At 39.0% G+C, this 27,367-nt stretch overlaps 2 protein-coding genes across 4 annotated transcripts in view; one reads left to right on the top strand and one right to left on the bottom strand.

Annotated features, from left to right (window-relative positions):
• Positions 1 to 5,441: 5,441 nt before the first annotated feature.
• PNN (pinin, desmosome associated protein) lies at positions 5,442 to 14,991 on the bottom strand. Its single transcript, XM_079912576.1, is given in 11 exon segments — positions 5,442 to 9,522; positions 9,525 to 9,564; positions 9,566 to 10,287; positions 11,023 to 11,161; positions 11,239 to 11,394; positions 12,528 to 12,603; positions 12,766 to 12,860; positions 12,976 to 13,048; positions 13,407 to 13,475; positions 13,871 to 13,942; positions 14,606 to 14,991. Coding segments are annotated over 11 exon segments (2,259 nt in total). The 5' UTR covers positions 14,719 to 14,991; the 3' UTR covers positions 5,442 to 8,818.
• Positions 14,992 to 17,856: 2,865 nt separating this feature from the next.
• Positions 17,857 to 27,367, top strand: part of TRAPPC6B (trafficking protein particle complex subunit 6B) — a gene marked incomplete at its 3' end in the record, with an annotated part of 15,014 nt that continues 5,503 nt past the window's right edge. Inside the window, exons 1-6 of one of the 3 annotated variants that reach the window (XM_079912580.1) lie at positions 17,857 to 18,244; positions 21,751 to 21,795; positions 23,470 to 23,537; positions 24,282 to 24,399; positions 25,343 to 25,426; positions 27,160 to 27,253. In XM_079912580.1, the coding sequence (XP_079768706.1) occupies positions 18,164 to 18,244; positions 21,751 to 21,795; positions 23,470 to 23,537; positions 24,282 to 24,399; positions 25,343 to 25,426; positions 27,160 to 27,253 (490 nt within the window). In that variant the 5' untranslated portion in view covers positions 17,857 to 18,163. Of the gene's footprint in view, positions 18,245 to 21,750; positions 21,796 to 23,469; positions 23,538 to 24,281; positions 24,400 to 25,342; positions 25,427 to 27,159; positions 27,346 to 27,367 lie in introns of those variants that run through there. The other 2 variants (XM_079912578.1, XM_079912579.1) reach the window with 2 other exon arrangements.

A 27,367-nucleotide genomic window follows, 5' to 3' on the forward strand; every position in this document is an offset into this window, starting at 1 on the left:
GGCTTACAACAAGGTTACATCCTGATAAACCCATTGTAAGTTGAAAATATCATAAGTCAAAAATGCATTTAATACAGCTAACCTATCAAACATCATAGTTTAGCCTCGCCTACCTTACACGTGCTCAGGACTCTTACATCAGCCTACAGTTGGACCAACTCCTCTAACACAAAGTTTATTTTATAATAAAGTGTTGAATATCTCATATAATTTATTGAATACTGTACTGAAATTGAAAAACAGAAGGGTTGTATGGGTATAGAATGGTTTTAAGTATATTTGCTGTTTACCCTCATGATCTCAAGTCTGACAGGGAGCTGTGGCTCAGGCCACTGCCCAGCATCACGAGAGTATCCCACCACATATTATTATATTAGCCTGGGAAATTATCAAAATTTCAAGTACAGTTTGGAAGTAAAAATTCCAAGTACAGTTTCTACTGAATACTACATACTGCTTTCCCACCACAGTAAAGTCAAAAAATCATTAAATCGAACCTCATAAGTCAGGGACCACCTGTACAACTTTTTTTTTTCTTGTACCACCTATCTCCCAGTTAATTTCCTCCAAAAGGAAAAAAAATCTTAGACTTTTCCAAAAATTGCTCAGCATACAATAATATTTCTCATTGTAAGTACTTTTGTTCATTAAATGAACACTGTTTTCACCTCAAAGGAAACTGATTCCATGATGTAACCATTAGAGTCTTAGTTTTGCTAAGTATTCTTGTGGGAAGATTGTGAAAAATCTGTAGAAGCTAAACCACAGTGCATTGCAAACGTCTGAATCTTGACTATTCTCTAGGAAGCAGTGAGGTCTATGTGAATGCGCTCCATTTCCAGCACCAGGTGTTGAATAGATGCTCAATAAATGTAGAGTGAAAGACTATTATCAGTCCTTAAGAGAGTAAAAGAAATCAGCTTAAAGTTCTTCTCTTAGTAATGAAAGGCAAGGACTACCACTCAATCTCTAATGCCCCAAATGTCTTCCCTTTCCTTAATAAATAGGCTTTCAGGGACTTCCCTGGCATTCCAGTGGTTGGGACTCCACGCTCCCAACGCAGGGGGCACAGGTTGGATCCCTGGTCGGGGAACTAGGATTCCGTATGCCGCATGGCGTGGCCATAAATAAATAAAGAGATAAAAAGATAAATAAAGAAGTAGGCTTTCAATAAATGTTTCCTAAATTGAATAACTCAAAAGACAAACTGAGATTGTTAACATTGATATGTTGAGAGACTAACTTGTTTGGGTTGATTTAGAAGTAGTAATGCACTTCCCTAGTGGCGCAGTGGTTAAGAATCTGTCTGCCAATGCAGGGGGCATGGGTTCGATCCCTAGTCCGGGAAGACCCCCTATGCCTCGGAGCAACAAAGCCCATGCACCACAACTACTGAGCATGCACTCTAGAGCCCGCGAGCCACAACTACTGAAGCCCGTGTGCTCTAGGGCCCATATGCCGCAACTACTGAGCCCACATGCTGCAACTACTAAGCCCATGTGCTGAAACTACTGAAGCCCAACACAGCCAAAAAAAATAATAATAAAAGTAGTAATAATCTATAAGCATCGTTCAGATGGTCTTAAGTATAACAAAGGTACAGAAAAGTGCACAAGTCGTAAGTATACGGTTCAGTGGATTCCCACAAATATAACCATTACCCAGGTGAAGAAAGAACTTTACCAGCAACTTAGAAGTTTCCTTCAAGCCCCCTTTCAATCTTTAACCTCTCTATTCTCCCTGAAGGCAGCACTATCCTGATTTATAACACCATAATTTCTAAAACCATAGATTAGTTTTTGAAATTTGTGTCAATGGGATATTGGGTTGGCCAAAAAGTTCATTCGGTTTTTCTGTAAGATGTTATGGAAAAACTCGAACAAACTTTTTGGCCACCTCAATGATATGTATTTTTACCTGGCTTCTTTTGCTCAGTATTGTAGTTGTAGGAGGTATCATGTTGATGATGTAGCTGTGGTTCATTTATTTTAATTGCTGAACAGCATTCCATGGTATGAATATGCCACAATTTGTTTATTCCACTGTTGAGGGAATTTGGGTTTTTACAGATTGAGCCATCTATAAATAACACTGCTAGAGACATTATGTACATCTGTTGGTGAAGAGTGCATACTTTTCTATTGGATTTATACCTAGTGATAAAATTGCTTGGATATAGGATATGCAGAAAAATGTACTTCAGCAGATATTGCCAGTTTTCTAAGGTGGTTTTACAAATTTACTTTCTCACCAGCAATATACGAAATTTCTCTTTGCTCCATAACCTTACCAACAATTGGCATTGTCACTCTTTAATTTTAGCTGTTGTGGTGAGCATCTATTTCTGACTCTATTTCATTTGTCTGTTTTATACTTTCACTAGTATCACAGTCTTAGTTACTTTAGTTTATAAAATAAGTCTTCACTTTGTTTTTCGTCAAGGATTTAGTTCTGTACCTTTTCTATTTCCATATACATTTTAGAGACACTTGTCAATTCTTCTACACCCCAACTCTCCCTTCCCACACACACTTGTGGAATCTATACTGGAATTGCACTGAATCTATAGATCAACTGGATGGAAACTGACATTTTTATAATAGTATTTTAATGATGGAATCTGGTATATTCTTTCACTTAATTCTTCTAAAATTTCAATTTAAACAATTGAAATTATACAGAATATGTTCTTTAATGACAGTGGAATTAAACTACAAATCAGGGGACTTCCCAAGTGGTCCAGTGGTTAAGACTCTGTGCTCCCACTGCAGGGGGCATGGGTTTGATCCCTGGTCAGGGAACTAAAGATCCCACAGGCCATGCAATACAGCCATAAATAAATAAATAAACTACAAATCAATAATAAAAAGGTAACTAGAAAATTCCCATACATTTGGAATTTGTATTTGGTTTTTCAGAAGTTTTACCATGCTCAAGTGGTTTTATTTATCCCACTTGAGGTTCAAGACTATGGCCTTATTGTGTTTCTTCAGTTGTGCAAGATCCTCAGCCATTATTCACTGACCATCTCTGATCTACCATTAAATTTGGCCACTGAATTCTTAATTTCAAAGTGTTTCTCAGTTCTAGAATTTCCATTTGGCTCTTTTTTAAAACTAGTTTTCCATTCTCTGTTTAATTTCTATTCTTTGTATATTTAAAGTTATTTTTAAAAAGTCCAGGATTGATAACACCATTATCAGGATTCCCTTTGGCTCTGTCATCTTTGTATCTGTTGTCTTTCGACTACAAGGTCTTATCTCCTTTTATTCTTAGTTATGTTTGATCATATACGAAAAATTGCATATAAACTTGAAACATTGGTGATGTCATCTTCATACAAAATTTAACTTTGCTCCTGCAAATCCCAGATAACAATCCAACAGGTTCATTCAGTCCCTTTGAAGACTGGTCTATTTCTGGTTCATCTTATTCCTAGAGTATAGCACTTTGGGGTTCCAACCCAAAGCCTGGGGTGTGGGAGGCTTAAAAGGGCTCCCCTTCTTAATGGCTGTTGAACTCAAAATTTTGTCTGCCTGGCACCTTGATTCTGTTTTCAGCATCTTGGCAGCCTCTTCCATAACAGGATCTAGGGGAAAAATAACCCCAAACACCAGGCACCTGTTTGAGTTTCCTCTTTTCTCAGATTTTGGCCCTATAATTCTATAGTACCTTAATGGTTTTCTGAAGGTTTCAGATTTTCATATCTATACTTCTATACACACACACACACACACACCCCACAGCTTTTCTAGTTCCCAGTGGGAGGACTGGTCCAATTTAACTACCTTAACTGGAAGTGATACATATCTCCAACTCTCTTCAATCATCTTACCCCCATACTCTCCTGAAACTGCTTTTTCTAAAAAAAATTATGTTATTCAAGTATAGTTGATTTAGGGACTTCCCTGGTGGCGCAATGGTTAAGAATACGCTTGCCAATGAAGGCGACATGGGTTCAATCCCTGGTCCAGGAAGATCCCACATGCTGTGGAGCAACTAAGCCCATGGGCCACAACTAATGAGCCTGTGTGCCACAACTACTGAAGCCTGCGCGCCTAGAGCCCATGTTCCACAACAAAAGAAGCCACTGCAATGAGAAGCCCGCACACCGCAATGAAGAGTAGCCCCTGCTCGCTACGACTACAGAAAGCCCATGCACAGCAATGAAGACCCAGTGCAGCCAAAAATAAATATTTTTTAAAATTATAAGTACAGTTGATTTACAATTGTGTTAATTTTTGCTGTTCAGCAGTGATTCTGTTATACGTATATATACATTTGCATATTCTTTTCCATTATAGTTTATCACAAGACATTGAATATAGTTCCCTGTGCTATACAGTAGGACCTTGTTTATGAAACTTTTTCTGAAGGTCACTAATGACCTATGTTGCTAAATTCAGTGATTCTTACTCTTCATTTTCATTAACCCATCAGCATCACTTCACATTATACTGCTGCCTCCTTGAAACACTTCCTTCCATTCCTTTCAAAAACACCACTCTCTTCTATTTCCTTATTTCTCTGGCTTCTGCTCTTTTGCTGGTTCCTCTTCAGCTCCCCATCCTCTTAAAAGCAGAAGTGCCCAGGGCTGTCATTACAACTCTTTATACTTACTCCTTCATGATCTTACCATTGATACACTTAGAACTCTCAAATTTACATTTCCAGTAAAGTGCCTCCTGAAACCAAATGATATGTCTAGCTTCTTCTACTTCGCATCTTCACTTCGATGTCTAATAGGAATCTCAAACTAAGCCCTTGACCCACTCACCTTCACTATCCTCAAACCTGTTCGTTTATCCTGGTCTTTCCCATTTCAGCTAATGGCAATTCACTTCTAGCTGCTCAGGTAAAATCTTTAAGTCATCCCTGACTTCTCACACAACATAGTCCACCAGAAAATTCCTTGGGGACTATCTTAAAAATATATCCAGAATCTGATAACCACTTCTACTGCTACCACCCGGCCTAAGTTACTACATTTTGCCTAATTATTGCAATAGCTCCTTAACTATTTGTTTCTGCTCTTGGTCCCATTTAGTCTTTCCTCAGCACAGCCCAGAGTAGTACTGTTAAATTCTATCATTTAACTCCCCTGTTCAAAACCCTCTAATGGGGACTTCCCTGGTGGCAAGAGTGGATAGGAGTTTGTCTGCCAACGCAGGGGACACAGGTTTGATCCATGGTCCAGGAGGATCCCGCATGCCACGGAGCAACTAAGCCTGTGCACAACTACTGAGCCTGCGCTCTAGAGCCCGTGAGCAACAACTACTGAAGCCCATGCACCTAGAGCCCGTGGTGCTCTAGGTGCATGAAGAGAAGCCACCACAATGAGAAGTCCCTGCACCGCAAAGACTAGCCCCCCCGCTCGCCACAACTAGAGAAAGCCCACAAGCAGCAGTGAAGATCCAACACAGCCAAAAATAAATAAAATAACAAAAACCAAAAAAACCCTCCAATGACTTGCCATAAATAAAAGCTAATGGACTTAAAATTGCCTGTAAGGCCCTGTACAAGCTGGGCCTATTATTTGTCTTAACTACTGTACTTTTCTCTCTGCTTACCCTGCTCCAGGCACATCCCCTTGGCTCCAGCCAATGGCTCAGTTCATTGTTTCAAAGCATTATCTGGATGTGATGGAAGAGGCAGCTTAAGTTGGAAAGACAATCAGAGATCAAATCACACAAACCACATTAATGGCCCATCACAATTTATTCATGATATTGCCTATATCGCACAAGGCCCTATCCTAGGTATTTGAATTACAGCAATGGGATTAGAAGAGAAATCACTCTCATGGAGCTTGAATTCTAGTGGGAAGTACACAGTGGATCAAAGTACAATATAGCTACATAATGCTGTGCTATGAAAGCAAATAAGGCAAGGAAAGGGGACAGCGAGGGGAAGTGTTATAAATTTAAATAGGGTACTGAAATGGCAATGGGAAGCAGAGTTGTAGGCATCTGAACATCATGCCACGTGAGAAAAGGATAGTGTAAGAAATTTTCAGATACTTGAGGTTTATTTTTGCCAAGCTGCAATCTTCCCCACTGATTTCTTAGAGAAAGAAAGTCCAACCATGTAAATAGGCTACAGGTTTTCTGGGCTAAGCGCTTTTATAGCAGTATCTCAAGGGAAACTAGTTAAGACTTTTATTCAATGATTTCAAAAAAGATTTTTAAAAAATTCATGTTAAGAAATTAAACCCCAAAACATTTTAGTGACTTGTTATTCTGAGGGCATTGGCCCACATTACTATGCCATGTAATCATTTCTTTAACTCATTAGTTTACAAACGCATTCAATTGCTACTTTAGTGGGTTTTGCTTGGCCCAAATTACTAGAGTATTCATGTGTATAGTTAACAGAGGTCTAGACAGTGCATAGACAAGCCCTAGCCTGGATACAGCTCATTGAAGATCATACTATTTTCTAATTTCTGTGGCCACACCAACCTTGGAATCCCAGAGCAAATGAAGTGTTTCCTAAGCAGCCCCTTAAATGTCTCTAATTAACAGAAGTCCAAACTAATTTCAGTCCTTAGTCACTAGCTGTATCCCTATTCAGCTTCTAAATTTTCCATAAAAATGATTTCTAACAGGACCCCTGTATGTCTTTTTCTCCTAAGAAAGTTTCATTACTTTTAAATTCTAACATTCCTTGTATCTTCGCAAGGAACCAATTACACGATTCTCTGAACATAAATTCCTTAAAATATCATTTCCGTTGGCTGGTGGGAAGCAGCAGCATAGCACAGGGAGATCGGTTTGGTGCTTTGCGATGACCTAGAGGGGTGGGACAGAGAGGATGGGAGGGAGGCTCAAGAGGGAGGGGATATGGGGACATGTGTATGCATATGGCTGATTTGCTTTGTTGTGCAACAGAAACTAACAGTATTGTGAAGCAATTATACTCCAATAAAGATTTTTAAAAAAACCGGATCATTTCCAAAGATAAAGCAAAACTCAATTTTAAAAATGAAACTTTCCAATTTATAAATGCATACCACTAAAGTCAGTAAAATTCAAGTTATTAGTTTTCTATATACTTCATCAGCAGAGCTTAAAATAACTGAAAATTGTTCTGCATATTCCAAAGATCTTTTCCTTTTTTTCTCCTCATGCATAAGCCCAAAATAATCTTTTGTATAAGCATCATGACAACTGTTGAAATTTTCTGGATAAAAATGAACAAAACTTAATTTGTACAAGATCTTAACACATACAATTATTTTAGATTCATCAAATAAGGACTTTTTAAAAAAAGAACCAGGTTTTACAGTCATCCCTCTTAAGTGTTTAACAACCTTTTCCCCATAATTGCACACAGGAAAATAAAATTTGTTACTGCATGCTGGAAAGTATTAAAATTCCTGGGTGAAGTGACCCTTGATATAAACAACTGGCCCAGGGATGCAGGTAGCTAGCTCTGCAGCCTGAGAACTTCTTCTCCTTTACTATTTAATAATTGCTCCAAGAAAGGATTTTTTAAAAATATTTCTTTTAACATGTTCACTTACATTTATACAATGCTGAAAACGTATGTTGACATTTTTACTCTTACCGTTTACTTGTCAAGGGAAGGCATAATGAATATTCAAAGTCAAGCCTAAAGCTGTAGTCACAACGTTAAATTATGAACTCAAAAAAGGCCGTTTGCAATTTAAGTGCTCTCTTGTACAAAGTATCAAAAAGTTAAATACAAGTACTAGTCTTAAGCAGTCACACAAGTCTAAGCCACATTTATTTGCACATGTATAGTAATGGGCAACAGATACTCCAAATTTATACAAATTTATAAAACAACAAAGTTAATAATCATTTGGTACCACTTGCGTGTTATCTTGCTTACAGATTCAAGTGTAGATGAACTTCCTTCATTTTGTAAACTTTCATACAATACTTACTAAAACAAAAATTCTTGAAAACACATTGGCATGTTTCAGTTACGGCCAACACAAAAGTTAAGACAAGACCACAAACTCAAAATCCAAGCTTAGAATATACTTTTCTACCTCTCTTCCCTAGAAAGTGACTTTTTTTCTTTAATAGATGTATATGCTATATCACACAAGTAACCAAGGAGACAAAAAATGATGCTCCCATAATCGTAAAGAAAACTCCAACCAAATCATACTGTTTTAAGTTATCTACCAAATATATGGTTTAAGTATGAGAAATGGGGAAATGCTTAGATTAAAATAACAAGGGAGATTAGAAAGAAATGGTAAGTGATTTTAAGGAGAACAAACTATGTTCCCAACAAATCTGCAAAGATCTGACTTTGACAACTCAAAATAATTGTCTAAGGCAAATAAATGTGAGGAAACCTTCAAAAACATTCTAATCACGTTCAATATCTAGTGATAAAAGCTGAAAATGATATCAAGAGAATACTTATTATACAAGCGTCAACAAGGACATCCCAAAACTAATGAAAGAAATGCACATTTATTTCTACAAAAGCAATGTATAATACAGAAGGGAACAGACTTAAAGATTTACCTATTAAAATATACAGATTCTTACTGAAGAGTATAGGATATTTAAAAAAGATGACAAGGGATGTTAATTTTTTTATTATTATTGTTTTTACATATTTTGGAACCTCACATAATTTTGATAAATAACTCTTACAAAATTATGCAAAAGTACAAGAATGTCTGGTAAACAAACAGTCTGTATTTTCCAAAAAAATTTTTACAACATGCAATTCTTAAGGCAGCATTCTCCTTACAAGGAAAGGTAATCCTTTTACTCATCAAGAAATCTTCTGCTGCAAAGAATAGGCTAAGAAAGCCTGGCTTCTTCCATTAACGCCTTTTGTCTTTCCTGTCTGATTTTCGGTCTCTTTCACTTCTTGAAGATCTTTTGCCTGATCGACTACTCTCTGATATAGACCTCTTTCTGTCAGACCGGGAATTCTTATCCTTTGATCCTTTTGTATCTCTACTACTACCTCCTTTTGAAGATTTGTGACTTCTTTCTAGTCCTGAAGCATCCCTTCGCTTCCGATCCACGCTCCTTCTGTGCTTTCTATCTCTGTTATGTCCCCGTCCCCTACTCCGACTTCTACTCTCACTACTACTAGTAGTGCTGCTGCTACTGTCTCTACTGCTGCTGCCACTTGTACTGGAGCTGCTACTGGAACTACTTCGACTACTGCTACTGCCACTGCTGGAACTGCTTCCACTGCTGCTACTGGTTGAACTGCTACTAGAACTACTACTGCTACTGCTTCGACTTCTACTCTTGCTGGTTTTATTTCTAGCTCGACCTCTACTTCTGCTCCTCGTTTTGGTTTTGCTCTTGCTCTCTGAATGTACTGTCAAGACTGGTTCTACTATCACCTCAGTGAGTTTTACGGATTCTACAGGAAACTCCTTCCTCTCAGGTGGTAAATGCCCTTGCTCCTGAATAACCTGAGGTGGTGGCTGTGAAACAGCTAATGGCAAAGTCTCAGGCTGAGAGAGAGGCTGGGGCTGGAGTACTGGTTGGGGTTGGGGTTGGGAGTGGGAGTGGGAGTGGGAATGGGAATGGGAATGGGAATGGGAGTGGGAGTGGGAGTGGGGCTGGGGCTGGGGCTGGAGCTGGGTCTGGGTCTGGGTCTGGGTCTGGGGCTGGGGCTGAGGCTGAGGCAGGGATTGAGGCTGAGCCACAGGCTCAGGCTGGGGCTCAGATTCTTTTTCTTCCTTTTCCTCAGGCTCATTTTCCATTTCTAGAGCACTAGCATTCTCTTTTGCCGGAGAAAGAGATTTACATTCTTTATCTGGCTCAACTTCAAATTCCATCTCTGGCTCCAATTCCTTGCTAGTTTCATTTTCTGAAGGTTCTATGCTTTCAACTTGGTTGATTTCCATTACCTCCTGCTCAGCAATTACATTTTTGACACTCTCGACCATCTCCAGCACATCCATAACTTCTTCAGGCTGACTATCCTGCTGCTTCTCACTTTCCCTTACCTCAGTTTCCTCCTCCAGCTTAACTTCCATTTCCTGCTTCTGTTCCTCCTCCTCCTGTTCTTTCTCTGCATCACTATGAACTACACCTATTTCCTTTTCCTCTTCCTCGCCTGCTTCCTCTATTTCTACATCATTGTGCTGATTACCTGTCTCCTCCAACTCTTCCTCTCGCTGAGCCACCTTACCCTCTTCTTGTTCCGACTTCTGTTCTTCATTACGCACCACTTGATGCTCTTTTTCCTTCATTGATTGTCTTCTAGGCCTAGCCTCCATTTTATTTATTTGTTCTGCAAATTCGATGCGTCTACCTTCAAATAAAGCTAAAGGATAAAAATTTACACGTGTAAAATATACTATGATTTAGAAAATTCAAAATCACAATTTGACACCTGGTCACAAATTGTCATCGAGCTTATCTAAACGTCTTTTTTGTAAAGAGATGACAAAAGACTGATTACAGCATGTAATTACAAATTGATATAAGATGACAAAAGCAAAGATCCACTGGAAACCTATACACTAAGAAATTAGCAAAACCACACCACGTTATCTAACTGACGGAAAAACAGGATAATCTTTTGCTATTTTACTTCATACTAAATGAAGAAAATAAAGCTTCTTTCAAACAATCAGTTTTATGGTATCATATCATGCATTAATTTTTTTGATCCCAAGGAGACACAAATCATCTAATCACCATCTTAGTAGTGTCTACCTTCCATGTGTGCTTCCTCTATGGACTACATCAATGTTGACTTTTTCTTGATTCATCAGCATTTGTATCTGGCTACTAAGAGTATCAAGCAAAAGAGAAAGCTCACTCAAATGCTTAAGAAATAAACATGCATTAAGCACCATCACCTAATATACAAGTTTCCAGTTAATATCTATCATGAAACAAATGCTCCTGTACTCCAAACACATCAGCATCTTAGAATATCTTTCTAAAAAGTTAACTATTGAATCACAGATGTCACAGGAAACAAACATGTATGTATTTGTGTGTTACCTTACCCATTAAGGAAATTTCAAGGGACCTCTTCATTTATACTTACCATTCATTTTTCTCTGTGACTCTTCTATTAGTTTTTGGGTAGCTGGACACATTCTTCCAGGAATATAGAACAAATGGGGCTTTGTTTTAGTTCTTATATATTTAATTATCTTGGCATTATGCTCATTCCATTCTTCTTGCTAAAGAAAAGGTAAAAAGGTCAGCACTTTTGTCAACATGAAGGATTACCAATCTTAGAATTTCAAAATATACTCACCAGCTGCGCAAGCTCAACCTTCTGTTCCAAAAGCCGCAGTTCTGTCTGTTTAGCACGCCTCTCTTCAAACAGTTCTCTCCTCTCATTTTCAACCTGCTTTCTTTCTTCTTCTGCCTGCACTTCAAGTTTCTGTTCAATTTCCTGGCGTCTCTTTTGCTAAAGATAAACAATAACCTTTAAAAGCTTATTATACATCCTGATTATGTGAAATATCACAATTTTACTGTTGTCTGCAAACATGTTTCACATCTGCAATTCAGGACACCAGCTAATTCAAACTTGGCATTTGAGGTGGACTGCAATTTCCCTTCCAGGAAATGGGGACTGAAGTCTTTTCATGTATAAATCTAAAGTTTAAAGCCATTAGCTATAATATCAGTAAGTGTTTTATTCCAACATAATTTATGAAAGAACCTTACCTAAAAGTTAACCTGAAAAAGAAGAGTACTGTCTTTATAGGTTATCTTCAGCTATTCTTTCCAAAGCAAAGAATTTGAGACAAGTGATGTCCTAGTGAACAAAGTAACTAACAAACTAGTCAACTGTTTTTAAAAATCTACAAAATAAAAAAATCTACATTCTTCAAACGTTGATGCTTTAAGTTTTTATATTTTCTAATAAAGTTAACATATGAAAGATGAAATAAAATAACTGAATTGTTATCTTTCACTATAGTTCTCCCGAGAAGCAACAAGTTTGTGTTCAACTCCAAGGACACAATTTTGTAGCTTTAGTAAAATAAAAACTTCCAGGAAAATGACACAGTTAAATAAACTCTGGAGGGCAGGGAATATAATTTATGCTGTTGCTTCTGGAGTGCCTCTGAGTGTGTAAGTCTTAGAAATTATAATTATTTAATAAATTACGATGATTAGTAAGTTCAACACTGTTTGAAAGAAAGCACTCTAAGGCCTAAAGAAATTAAGAGACATGTCCAAGACCACAAAATGAGATTGTTATAGAGCTGAAACCAGAATCCAGGTTCTCCTGAATCAGACTAGGCTCTTTAAACCACAAAGCAAAGTTCACTAAGTTATTTTAACAGCACCTCAAAAAGAACCAGTCAACAGTATAACAACTTGAGAAAGTTTTAAACGTTTTTGCTTGGCTTCATTTTAGGCTAGCAATTAAATCTTTTCCTTCTCTCTTTTTTTTCCTTAGGAAATATTAGTAACACGCTTTATGAAGCTTACAGTTAAATCTTGAGAACTTTTCAGTGTTTAAGAAATATGTCATCAACTACTTTGATAGCTTAAATAAAGGAAGCAAAGGAAAAATTGCATAAATACCCTTTCGGTAGCAACAGTGGATTCTTGTTTAAATTTCTGAAGGGTGCCCATCAACAAGCCAAATATTCGTCGGTTCCTAAAGAACAGAAAAAAATCCAATTTCAAAAGGTTCCACTTCATTTAAGCCTGCCATTTCCTAAAAGAAGCATAGCATAGACACTTGAACAATTCCTTAAATTTTCTTAAAATTGCATTATTTGACAAGAGTTGTTTTCCTCCAGAAAGATACTTAAGATACCTTTGCTTTCCCTTTTCATCCATATTTTGATCCTGGATAAGGTCTCTCCGTGTGCGCTCTTTGGAGGTAGCTACAACTGAAGACTGCAAAGCTGGCTACAGGAGAAAAGAAATTTCAGTTATTTAACTAGCATACAGTGGCACTCCTTTAAATGTACTAAGGTGAAAATACTATATTCACCCTCTATGAAGTTCTTTTAATCTCAATTACCTTCTTAACATCATCGTCCTCAGGGTCGCTTTCTTGGCGTGATTCTCTCCGAGTCCGACGCTCCCCGCCCAGCCTGACAAAGGAAAATGAATTTAAAAGGACCAATTCAAACTCTGATCTCCTATACGTCTCAAGCTGGTTAAGTTTTTGTAGTACAAGTCAGAAAAGTAACCCAAATTATTTTCTCAATATTATTCTTCTCATGACCTTTACTTTGGTAAAGTTTCTGTTATTGTTAGTGAAGAATTGAGTTTTGAGGGATACCGGCTGTCTCAGTTCAAATACCAAGGAAACAGACTCAGGGTAAGTGCTATACTACTCAATTCTAATACAACTTAATTCAACAATATTTATTAAATTTTTATATTTGTATGCTACCTCAGAAAATGGAACATACAACTATGCCTTCAGAAACTTGTCCTCTAACATACCTACTGACTGCCCCTTCAAGGTCTCTCTGTTTGGCTGGGGGTCCTCCTCCAATATCTGAGAATCCACGCCTGCAAAAAAAAAGGCCAACATAAAGTAAAGCACTTGGAATTTGAAAAAAATGGTATTTCCATTTAAGGAAGATAATTTAGTTGCAATAAAAAAAAAACTTCCAGTTAAAGTAACCTTAAATTGGCATTTACTTCAAGATGCTTTTGTAGCATTTCTTTTAAAACTATGAGAATAAGTTAAGTGTGCACATAACTGGTAGAGTTACTATATTCTTCAATGTCTAGTTTTGAATGCAAATGAAATTCCAGGATAACTCTGCAGAAAACTACAGCTGATCACAGCTTCAAACAAACCAAACATTTCTAACATTGGCTCGATCACGAAATTTGTTTAAATCATTTCATTAATTTAGTGTAGTAAGTACCAATGAATGAAAATCCTAAGGAAATCTTACCTCAGCAATAAACTACCACGTCCTCTACCTCCACCAGGACCAGAAAGGGCCAGCAATCTGGCTTGGATGGGCCTACAAGATATTTACAAATCAGTACAAAAATCGTTTCTAATAGCACCAAATATTTTAACGGGTGCGGTTCATCATCAAAAGAAATTAACCAGAAAAGTTCGAAGATGATGGTTTCAAAACCCACGTGTTTGAAACAGGACACTAAGCACTTTGTTAACTTCCTGATTTTTCCACGACCAGTATCACAGAAATTATATTTACCTCGATGCCACTACACATTAACAAGCTTGAATCAGGTCCGGATTTCGCCAACCCAAAGGAAGTTGCACGTGGGCAAGAGCCAGGGGGCGAGGCGGCCGGACCGCGTCCCGGGAGCGTCTCCGGGCCAGCCCCGAATCGGGTGGCCCCGGGAGAAGGAAGGCTTTGTGCTGCAGTTCCGGGCCTGCAGGGCCGAGGGCGGGAATCGGCAGTCTGGGCCTTCCCGCTGGACGGGAAGCCATCCTGGCGCACCCAGGCCCCGCTCTCCTTCCTCACGCACCTGAGCTCCAGGACTTACGGTGGGAGCCTTGGAAATTCCCACCTCACCGAGGACGGGGTTCCACGGCTGCCCCGGGAACAGGCCTCGATGTTCGAGTCCTCTCAGGACTGTCCGCCCTCACCGCCCCAACTCACCCCGGCTTCGTGGCTGCCTCTCGGAGCCGGCATTTCCCATCCGCCCCTCACCTCACGTCATTCGGATCCCGCCCGGTGAGCTTGCGAATATTCTCATCCACATTCTTTAAGCTCTCTTTGGCCTTTTCTAGCTGCTCCTGCAAAGTTCTCACTGCGACCGCCATCTTCTCCCTGCAGCAGGCTCCGAGACTGCTCTCCAGGCCACGCCTGCTTGTGTCGCGCCGCGAGACGCGAGAAGACTGACTGCTGGGCTCAGCCAATGGAGATAGGAGTTGTATTTCGGCCTCAACCACTCAGCAACCGGAAGGGGGAGAAGCTGCCAGCCTTTGTGACTCTGGGCCAATGAAAAGTCCGCCAGACGGTCGCTTCCCTCCCCGATTAGCTGTGGGTGGCTGGGCTCGGCTTCTAGCGCAGAGTCGGGGCGGATTTGAGAGTCTCGGGGTTCCCGAAGACGTGAGTTTGCGGGCCGGCTCTTCTGGCGGGGAGAGTGGAGTTTTCCAGCCCTTTTAACCTGTATATGACGGCCTCTTATCGTTTTACCATCTGTTCCCCTCAGAGTAGGGTGCAGGCGAGTCTTTTTTTCCCTTTTTCCCGGGTAAATGATTTGATTAGGACAGGGTGCGGCCGTTCTGTTGGTGCGCATGCCCAGAGAGGCAGTGGGAGGGGCGCAGGCTTCTCTTGACTAGGTTAAGCTCAAATGAGCAGAGGGAAGCGAAAAGTGAAGGAAGAGGAAAAGTCATTCATCATAATAGCTAACAATTGCTTTGTGTTGTACTCTGTGAAACATTTCACGTGCCTTATCCCCCACAAACCAAAAGCGTGAATAAACTGCCTGTTAATACTAATAAGTAAATACCGTAACTGTCCCCAGGTCACGCCGGCCCAGAATCATCATACGATCGATCAGACTATGTGCAAGGCTTTACTACAATTAAAAAAGAGACAGAGACAGAAAAGACGTGCATTAGCCTCTACACCGGTCTAGAGCTGGTTGGTTTAAAATAGGGTCTGGGGGAGCAGCGCTACTGTTAGCTGTGTGTGTGTCGTCCACCTTCTGGTTCTGCTCTACCCGCACTGCCAAAGTGAGAACCGGCTTTGTTCCAGAAATGTATTTGTAAATTGTAGATCACTAAGCATTTTCCCACAGAAACAATATTATCAATAATCCTTGTGTTCTCATCCTCCATCTGCAGCCAGTCATCCTTGCACCAAGCATTAGCAGGCCAACTGTATTTAATCTGAGTTACCATTTTAATTCATCCAGCAATACTTAAAAGCCCTTACTGTGTTAAGCTAGACTCTGGAAAAAAGCCTAGAACAAGATAACTGTGGTTCCTGCTGCCATGTAGTCTGTAGGCTCCTCAGGGAGCAAAGATCATTCATGTACTTATTCATTCAACAAATATTTATGGAACTCCTGCTTTTTGCCAAGCACTATTCTAGGCCCTTGGATAGTCAGTGTACAGTAAAGATATCTGCCCACAAGGAGCTTGGAGGCAGGAAGAGTGAGGAGACATATGATAAGCGTAAGTAAATTACATAGCATGGTAGAAATGGGTTAAGTGCTATAGAAAAAAGAAAAAGTAAAACTGGATAAGAAGGATGAGTGTTGATAAATAATTACATGACTCTGGGACTTCCCTGGTGGTCCAGCGGTTAAGACTCTGTGCTTCCACTGCAGGGGGCTCTGGTTCGACCCCTGGTCTGGGAACTAAAATCCTGCATGCAGTGTGGTGTGGGAAAAAAAAAAAATTACATGATTCTGATTGTGAGCATACTTTGTCTCATTGATCCTTATTACAATCCTGTGTAGTAGGCAGTACATGAAACCTGAGAATGTGGTAATGGTACCACGAAGTATAACAATGTTTCCATGGGAGATGCTTCTAGAGTTAGCCAAAAACGTAGGATCTATTCTTACTTCCGTAGACTCTATTACTAAGATCCTGGGAAATTTAACATAGTCTAATTTATGGGGGATAATCAGTAGGATGCCATGTTCAACATTTAGTAATGCTCAATAAATATTAGTTTCCCCTTTAGTCTCCAGAATATGCAAAGAACACCATGTTACTGTGGTTTGAGAAATTGACCTTGGTAAGTGGCCAGTCTTTTGCTTAATCTTTGACCTTGATGGTGGTGATGAGGGAGAATGCAGTTGGGACATAAAGGACCTGATTTCACATGTGGGAAATTTTAGTGCTGGAAAAAAAGATTAAGATTGCAAAATACTCTTCAAAATTAGTGTTTCTTTTCAAAGGGTTAGGTGAAACTTACATGCTTGATTTTATGAGGTGATGGAAAAAACGGATCCAAACATTAGAAGGGGATATGAAAGGGTATGAAGAGTTGAGAGGTTATTGTTAACAATTTGAGAAGACTCGACATATTACTTCGGGGGAAACAATGAATTAATTGGGGGAAAAAAATCTGCTTTGTAAATTACTAAGAAAAGATCTAATCATAGGCTAAGCATCACGTTTAAGACAAAGTTTGCCAAATTTAAGACGTGCATATGATCTAACATATGTATTCGCATGTCTGTAGGGGTTAAGTCCCACATCCACCATAGATTCTTAGATGAACTCCGTCCCAAAGTGACGTCGCATTTCTGATGTCTTTAATTTGTATTTTCTGATTCAAATTACCTTGTGCTTTGCTTACTCCATCCTTCTTGTCCCTTGTACCTTACTCCCAGTAAACCTCCTGGTGGTCAAAACGGCTCTAAATCTTTTTGTACACCCAGGCTTAATCCAAAATGGATTGGGATAATCTCTCAATATACCTAAAGTATATAGCCCGAAAAATGACGATTTATTCACTTAAAACAATTGTATTTATTTATTTATTTAGGCTGCACCAGTTCTTAGTTTCTGCATGCGGGACCTTTAGTTCCGGCATCCAGACTTAGCTGCCGCATGCATGCGGGGATCTAGTTCCCCGACTAGGGATGGTACCCCGGACCCCTCCATTGGGAGCGCGGAGTCTTACCCACTGGACTACTCGGGTAGTCCCAATATTCGCTTTTTTTTTTTACTTTTCATATTAAGCAACATATGGCAGAAGTGGAAGCTTTTGATGAAGCTAATAGAAATTCTTGTCGGTTCTAACATAGCTAATCAACACAGAGATGGCAGCGGGAGGTCCCGTCTTATTTTACCACCTCCCGCGCCGGCCGCCTTCCATGTTGTAGGGGGAAGAAACCTTCCTCCTCTCTGGGCGTCAGCGGTTCACCCCGCGGAAGGAACTCTATGACCATAGAGCTGGCGGAATGCCGGGGTAGAGGAGACCGGAAGTTGTTTTTTCGCCTCCCCCGCCCAAGGGCCGGATGGGGTCTCCGGGAGCTGGGTTTGGTTCCCGCTGCTGTCAGACCCTTTCGTTTTGCCCAAGGACTTAGTGGTCCTAGGGTGGGCTCGCCGCGGCCCCCGGCTCACTCCGGTATCAGCCTTCGGGAAGCTGAGTGAATTCCTCGGTCTCTTAGCAACGAGGGACGGGCTGCGGACTGAGCGAGCGGCGGCGGCTCAGCCCAAGCTGCCCAGGCGCTAGCCGGAGCTCCGAGCCCGGCCCAAACGGGAGCCTAAACCCGGAGCTTGGAAGAATAAGCAGGAAATGGCGGACGAGGCGTTGTTTTTGCTTCTGCATAACGAGATGGTGTCTGGAGTGTACAAGTCCGCGGAGCAGGGGGAGGTGGTGAGTGCTGCCACACGCCCTTGAGGTCCTTTTGCGGTGACACTCCTTGTTTCCACTCAGTTTTCTTTTACCCCCGTCCCATCACCACTCATCGCCTCCCGAAGTGTAGGCAGATTGGTCCACCTTAAGGTATCTTAAGCCTTAGAACCTATCAGCTGTCTTCAGTCTTTCATCCTTGGCTCTTTCGTATCTTTTACTATTTGATACCTTTTTGTCCAGTCCCATATCTGTGTGTGGCACGCCACAGATTTTTTGTTTTGTCCCTTCCATGTGTTGTCCCTACCATGATTTGCGTCAGAGTTAACTGCTGATTTTGGCACCCCTACTTAATTCGGCTGTCACTTCCAGCACTTCCCAGTCGTCCACTGGACAGACCTCTCCCAGCCTGAGAATCCTGTCCCTCCCTCCCCATCCCTAACCCTCAGTAACACTCCAGGCAACTCAAAGAAAGAGGGCTAATGAGATAATTTAAAAGAATATTTAGTGTCCATTATATGTCAGAGCTAGTTGCTAGGGATATGGTAATGAGCGAAACAATGGCCCCATCCTCCTGGAGGTTACTTCTAACGTGTGGTAGTCTTCATTCGCTAATTGATTCATTCAGAAAATATATTAAGCGTGTATGTGTATTGTGGGCCTGACATTGTTAGATGAATAAGATAAAGTCCCTGCCTAACAGTCGTTGGGGAATAAGGGTTCAATGAATAATTAACGTATTGGGTGGTAATTAGATATGGAATCATGGAGTTGTAGGATTTTATAAATGAAATATTACAAAGCCATGCTCAAGTCAGAAGCTCTAGTTTCTATAATGCTATTTGATAAAGAGGGGTGGAAAGTGAGGGCAGGAAAAGCATCCTAGGCAAAGGTAAAGTCATAGAGGTATGAAAAAGTGCAGTGCATTTAAATATGCTTGAGTATTTCACTGTGACTAGATTGAATAGGTGGAGAGTGAGAAGTTTTGAAAGCTGAAGCTAGAAAGAGGTCTGTATGATTAACAGACATGGACCTTCTCAGTGGAGGATTTTTAAGGAGGAGAATTACATGCTCCATTTGCATTTCAGAAAGATAAACCATTATTTGGGCTGGAGAGGGAAGGTCCTTGTAGTGAGAAGACCCATTATTGGAGGAGTCCAGGCAGGAGATAATGAAGATCTGGATAACGAGAAGAGGAGAGAAGGTTTGAGAGATAGGAGGTAGAATCTCTAGAACTTGATTAGGTATAGGAATGAGAGTTGAAAAATTATCCCCAGGTTTTTAGCTTGAGCCACTGGGTTGGATGGAGAGGGAATAAAGAAGAAAGAGGTGATGATAATGAATTATTTTGAACAGGTTGAATTTATGGCACCTGTAGGACATCGAGGAAGAGGTACTGTCAGTTTGTAAACTATAAGAAGGATACTGGCTGTTTTGGGTACTATAACAAGAATGCCACAGACTGAGTGGCTTATAAACAACAGAAATTTATTTCTCACAGTTGTGAAGGCTGAGAAGTCCAAGATCAAGGCACCAGCAGATTCAGTGTCTGGTGAAAGCCTCCTCCTGGTTCATTTATGGATGTGTTTTGGCTGTGTGCTCACATGGTGGAAGGGACTAGCTAGCTCTCTGGGGTCTCTTTTATAATAAGGGCACTAATGCTATCCTTAAGGGCTCCATCCTCATGACAGAATCACCTCCCAAGGGCCCTACCTCCTAATACTATCTGGGAGTTAGGATTTCAGCACACTAATTTTAGGGAGATATTAGTAGGAAGACATCAGGAAGAGTATTGGAAATGAAGCAAATTCTATTCCTTTTTTTTTTTTCTGGCTGTGCCTTGCTGCATGTGAGATTTAAATTCCCCAACCAGGGATTGAACCACTGGACCACCAGGGAACTCCCCCAAATTCTATTCTCATTCAGATCCATCTGTAATAGAGATTTTTTCCAAGTTACAAACTTTTGACTTTATCATCATCCACAAGCAATAGTTAATGTTTTGCATCTGTGCTAAGTGCTGAGTAGCAGACATTTGCTGTTTGTGCAAAGTCAGCTTTCCTTATACCCTTTTCCCAAAAGAATAATTAGCAACACACCTTTTGTTTTTTTTTTTTTTTCTTTGCGGTACGCGGGGCCCTCCACTGTTGTGGCCTCTCCCGTTGCGGAGCGCAGGCTCCGGACACCTAGGCTCAGCAGCCATGGCTCACGGGCCTAGCAGCTCCGTGGCACGTGGGATCTTCCCGGACTGGGGCACGGACCCATGTCCCCTGCATCGGCAGGCGGACTCTCAACCACTGCGCCACCAGGGAAGCCCCAACACACCTTTTTTAATCACAAAACCTCTGCTCCCCACCCCACCATGTGTGCAATCAATTCTCTTCATTCTACTCTTTCTACTTTCTTTTCCTGTTCCAACTCTTGCCCAGGAAAACCTTTTTTAAAAATCCCTCTCTTTTTTTCCCCCAATGGATTAGCTAAAATAAAACAGCTGTTCTAATCATGACTGATAATTCTGAGACATGTGCTAGTCCTATAAGAGAAAGGAAATCCATAAGTTTTGAATCATTTAAACTAAAAACAACTTTCTTTTCCTATTGCAATTTGTATATAGTGGGGAAAAAATTTTAAGTCCATATAAGCAAAAGGGATTTTTAAAAAGTTATATGGTAGTCCACAGGGCAAGATGGGAATAAAGACAGACCTACTAGAGAATGGACCTGAGTTTACCGGGAGGGGGAAGGGTAAGCTGGGACAAAGTGAGAGAGTGGTATGGACATATATACACTACCAAATCAGATAGCTAGTGGGAAGCAGCCACATAGCACAGGGAGATCAGCTCGGTGCTTTGTGACCACCTAGAGGGATGGGATAGGGAGGGTGGGAGGGAGGGAGACGCAAGAGGGAAGAGATATGGGGATACAAGTATAACTGATTGACTTTGTTATAAAGCAGAAACTAACACACCATTGTAAAGGAATTATACTCCAATAAAGATGTTAAAAAAAACAAAACAAACAAAAGTTATGTGGTAGTCTTGATGAGTAGAATCCATATTGGAGTCTAGGTGTATGAGGGTTTGTTAGTGTCTCTACTTCGAGTGTGCTTCAAATTTTTCATAGTAAAAAAATGTAAAAAAGATATAATCCTATCATCCAGAAATGGTTTTTATATATCTTTTTAAACATAAAGTCATAAGTGTAAGTGAAATAAAGGAAAAAACCCAATGTTCTCACCTTCCCAATCAATGATTTTCAAACTGTGCTTGAAGAGGAATTAAGTCTAAAAACTGAATAATTGGACATTTACCAATTTATGGAGAATAGTGTTTTTTTTAAGGTTAATGGATAAAATATTCTTAGGTTTTTCTTTAAAATTTGGTACTTTACCTAGTGAGCACTCACAGATGCCAAAGTGAATGAACAAGTGCAGCATCAGAAGGTCTTTCCTGGGGCTTAATTCAAAAGCTCATGTGATCAATAGCTAAGATTTGAGAATGTCTGCATATAAGCATATTTCCTGCTTATCAGTATGTTCCTGGGTTCCTGTTCCACAAAGAGCATCATGACTTACAGGTACTCATTCTACCTAAGCAAGTTTGGGAATGGGTGTGGAAATTAACAGAATGGTGCTGAGTGGTCCAGTAGAGAAACAACATGATTTGGTTTTTACAAAGTCTGTACCAGAAATACAGAAGATAATCAAAGGAAGAAAAAAAAAACTAGAGATGAGATCACTTGGAAGGCTCTAACTGAAGACCAGGAGAGAAATGAATGCTAAGAGCTACTTAAGCAGTCAGGAGAGAGAAGACGGATTTTGAAAAGCATGTAGATAATAGGCTCCACAGGACTGCAGTGTGTGTGGAGGGCTGGGAGCAAGGAGGTGAAGAAAATGGAAGTTTTCTGGTTGTGGTAACTAGATAGATGGTGGTGCCATTGATGAAGTTAAAGAATTTTGGAGGCAGAGGAAGCTGAGAATGTTAAGATAATATCATTTGAATACACCTAATTTGAGGGGCCTGTGGGACCTCTGGATGGCTGTGTCCACTAAAGTCTACTAGAAATACAGGTTTAATAGTCAGCCCCATTAGTAGCATACATGGTTCCTTAGAATAGAGTTCAGCAAATAATGAGGCCTATGGTGGTAGCGGGAGGCAAAGGCTTCAGAATACATAAAAATTCTTGCCCTTTTGGAGCTGTATTCTAGGAGAGGGTGGGGATGAAGGGACATGAGCAATACAAAATTAGTAAAATGTACATTAGGTTAAATGGTGAAAGAAGTTCCTTGGAGACAAGCAGGGAAATGAGATAGAGCATCAGAATCACTTTAGGAGGGGTTCTTAAAACACAGCTCGCTGACGCACACCTACAGTTTCTGATTCACTAAATTGGGGGTGGGATTACAGAATTTGCAGTTTTGACAAGTTCCCATGTGATGTTGATGTTGCTAGTCTTGGGACACAATTTGAGAATTACAAGGATAGAAAGTTTCTGAAGTGGAATGATACTGTATTTTAAAAGGTTGAAATGAGCTTCATTGAGATGGTGACATGTGAGTGAAGACTTAAAGTGAGTGAGTTGGTCATGTGAATATCTGGAGGAAGAGCTGCCTATGAGATTGGAGCCTGCCTGGCATGATTAAGAACAGCAAGGAGATCAGTGGAGCTGGATGGAGTGAATGAAGAAGAGTAGAAGGTTGAGGCCAGAGAGGCACAGGAGTCTGGATTGTATAGGGCTTTGTAGTTCAGCCAGAGAATTTTGAGTCTTCGACTTAGGGGTGGTATTTAAAGCCTTAAGAGTGGATGAGATTGTCAAAGGAAGAGTGAAGCAATTGCATGATTCCAGGCATAGGAAGGTGGGGTCATCAACTAAGACATACTGAGAAATGGAAAGCTTGGATGACTGTAAGAGACATTTTGAAGCAAGGGACGATAGAACTTAGTGAAGGCACAAAGGGAATGACTGACAGAAAAGTCAAAAGCGATACCATGACCTCAGTTTTATAACTGAGGAGAGGAGTTGAAAATGGAAAAAGCCAGGGAAGGTGAGAAGAGTAATTGGGAAGGGGCTTTGGCATTTCTGAAAAGTAGTAACAGTTCCCTGTTTATCTTATTGCCTTATGAAAATGATTAGTACTAAGAAAATTCAAGTATGACTTGTAATTCACTTTTTCTTACAATGTTTCAGTGAAAAAAGTATAAATATTTACATTCTAGCATTCTAAATTTATTCAAAACTGTTTTTAAATAGGAAAATGGACGCTGTATAACTAAGCTGGAAAACATGGGGTTTCGAGTGGGACAAGGATTGATAGAAAGGTGAGCAGTATGGATTTGAAAATTTTCTTCCAGGTAGGTTATGAACAAAGATGATCCATTTCAAAAGACTGAATAAAACTTGAGACAATTTAATTTTAATTCCCAAACTTTATTTATTCTCTGTTCTTTAATTCACAGATTGAAATTTCTTTTTAGGTCTGATGCTATTTTAACTCAGTTATCCAACTTTCATGTTTTAATATCTGAAGAAAATATGTATCTTCTATGTTTTAGACTTTTTTCCTGAAAACTTTGGTATGCTGAAACAACCATCTAAAATCTTACTGCATTTCCTACTTAAGATCTAATATGTTCTTTAACCTAAATGGAATTTTGTTTAAATGCATACCTTAGAGTCTCTGTTTATGCATGTAATAATCTTTCAATTTATAGATCAATTTTTTTTAGTATTCCTTTCTTACTATCTGAAATAGTTGAACTCTGATTATATTTTATATAACAATACCATGATTATGCTCAGTTTTTTTTTTCTTAATGTGCTAATTGTACCTAAAATTGCTGCGTACTGTTAGACTAATACACCTTTAGACTAATTTTAGCCCCCAAATTATATAACAGAATGTGAATCCATTGAGATGGGATCTACTTTGCTTGGTGCTTATCACTTTATGACTGTCAGTAAATGTTCAGTGCTGTTGTGGCATTTGAAAATTAGTTAATAATCTGCCCCTCCTGCTTTCTTTGGAGGAAAAGTACTGTGTTACTTCTAGTTGATCTTTTTAGGTTTACAAAAGATACTGCAAGGTTCAAGGATGAGTTAGATATCATGAAGTTCATCTGTAAAGATTTTTGGACTACAGTATTCAAGAAACAAATTGACAATCTAAGGACAAATCATCAGGTATTTAGATAAGGCCTATTTTTTAAGTCCTTTAACTTAATATAAATGTATTTTAGTGATTTACTTACTATGTAAAACTTAATTTCTCGTCAACTTTGGAATGTTTCTCTTACATGTTATTAATACATCATTACTTTTTTTCTCTAATAGGGTATAGTGAATAAAGACCAAGAGACAATTATCAGTAGTTATAGCTGTCCCTTTCCCTCAATTAAATTTTAAGTTTTAAAAAGTAGCAGATGTCAGAATGATAAAGGTTTTATTATTTCATTATTATTACTTATAATATGCAGAACCAGAAATATATCACATTTTTCTGAAGGCTAATTTAGAGAGCATATTTAACTCTTAAATAACTCTTACCTGTTTAGTTGCTGTCATATTTCTTATTCTTAAAATATTTTGTTAAAATAAAAATAGGTTGCATGGAAAATCATGCATAAAATAGATTTTATAAAACTCAAGGAAATATTTGGAGTATATTTGGCATTTTAATAAGGTATAAAAATGAAAATAATGTATCTTGTAGCTACCAATAGAATTCATTTTTTCAGATAACAGTATCAACCTTAGCTTATAAGTACGTGAAATGCTAATAGGAAGAAGTGACTATGATTTTTGGCTTTCTAGGTATGAGTTAATAACATATAGCTGCTAATTTCACCCGGACATGTATTTCTGATTCTTTCGCACTAGACTCTGTTCTTTAAGGATAGGAACTGTCTTAGGTATCTTTGTATCTTCAGTATCTTAAAGCATTCAATAAATATTAGTGTTATAAAATGCTGAACTCTTCAGCTTGAACATTACAAAACTTCTTCATATAAAGAAAATTTGACCAACAGAAAGGAGAGTTTTAATAACTTTAAAAAGTTCTTAAATTGTTTTGAAGGGAAGAGTACAGATTACATTGACTTTGGATGTTTTTCTATTTTTGGAACAGGGCATCTACGTACTTCAGGACAACAAATTTCGCCTGCTTACTCAAATGTCTGCAGGAAAACAGTATTTAGAACATGCATCAAAGGTATTTAATGGAATAGAAGTTCGGGGTTTTTTTATTATGAAAAAAGTAGAACCATAGGGAAAAGTACAATGCCAATCACAACAGACTTTTGAATTCAAAATATGTTTTTAAATTGTTCCTTTTGTTTAAACACTTTTCAATGAAATAGGAGGTGTTCATCATATTGAAACAACTTACATTAACCTGTAGCTAAGTAGGCTTATGATGACCAATTAAAGAAACACTATAGTTTAAATGCCATTAAAAATGTAGATTAATGGTAGATTCTCGAATACAGTATGGATACATCAGAAAAGATACTCAAGCTTAAAAAAACTGGTATTAGCTATGCAGAATTATTCACCTCAGAGTTCATATTTACAATCTCCATCAGTAAATTTTAAAAATGTTTTAAATATAATTAACATTTGTTTCTAAGAATACATGTTTTGTGTTAAGTATATCTGTGTTTCTGGGTTTCATGTATTTTTTTTCAGTCTCAGGTAGGAATCAATAAATAGACCAGATGTATTAAAGAAAAGCTGACAAGTTTTAATGTAAGGGTTCCTTTGAAGTGGTTAAAATATCTTGGGCAAGCATAGCTCCAGTGGCGCAATCGGTTACTCTGCGGTACTTATAAAATACCTTGGTCAGTATGTATAAACTGCTGTTTATCTGTAAAATCTGTCCATATCTAAATTATCTAACACAAAGGCAGTTTGGTGTAGTGGAAAGAGTATGGACTTGGGACCAAATAAATCTAGATTTTAAGCTAACTCCACAACTTATAGGTTTGTGACATTGGGTAAGTTACATAACCCCTCTGGACCTTCCTTAGTATCCTTATTAATAAAATTGATTATAATAATACCTATATTATAAAGAATCTCTAGGTTCTCTCCCAGCTTACAATTTCATGACTCCATATCTGATTACTTATCAGTACCCATTTATTTATATTAATTATAAAATAATAATATTCTATATTATTCATAGATACATAGTAGTGTTGTTGAATATCATGCAAAATGTAGATAATAAAAAATTTCTTGGATTATTTGATTTTTGGTTCTCATTTTTGTCCTGGCTGTCTCTGCTATGGCATAGTCCCATTTCCCTTCCTTGTTTCCATATGACAGGGTTTCTCAACATTGGCACTTTGATATTTTAAAACTAGGTAAGTCTTTGTTTTGGCAGGCTATAAGTCTTGAACAAGTCAGGATTCTTGGTTGTAGAAAGCAGAAACCAATTTTGATTGAATGGAATAATAATTAGTTAGCTTACAGAACTGATGGGAAGGCTCAGAAAACAGGCAAGAACCATGGGAGCAGGAATTCCCTCATGGTCTAGTGGTTAGGATTTGGGGCTTTCACTGCTATGGCCCAGGTTCAATCCCTGGTTGGGAACTGTGATCCCTTAAGCCGAGCAACATGGTGTAGCCAAAATTAAAAAGAACCATGGGAGGTTAAAGCAGCCAGAAAGCCCAAATCACTCCACAAGGAGGGTCTATTTAGAACCCTTCAGGCAGCACTGAAGGTAGACACAAATCACCTCTGCTGCCTCTGGAACTAATTCTAACCGGTTTCCAGCTTGCTTTTGTCACAATCATGATTTTCAATGATTTGAAAAATTCTTCCACAGCCCTTTCTTAAACAGCAATGACTTATTAATATCAAGGTTTAACTATCATTTATCAATAGCTTTACTATCTTAGTAAATCCTTAATATATTTTACACTTTTTTTTTCTTTTTAGTACTTAGCATTTACATGTGGCTTAATCAGAGGTGGCTTATCAAACTTGGGGATAAAAAGTATTGTAACAGCTGAAGTATCTTCAATGCCTGCCTGTAAGTTGAATTCACATTTCTTACAAATGTTTTTAGCAATTATTTTTCAGGTCTGGTGTTTTTTTTGTTTGTTTCTTGTTTTTGTTACTTAGAGAACATTTAAAATGCTAAAAC

This window comes from Stenella coeruleoalba, assembly GCF_951394435.1.
Source record: "Stenella coeruleoalba genome assembly, chromosome: 2".
In the NCBI taxonomy this organism is placed as follows: domain Eukaryota; kingdom Metazoa; phylum Chordata; class Mammalia; order Artiodactyla; family Delphinidae; genus Stenella; species Stenella coeruleoalba.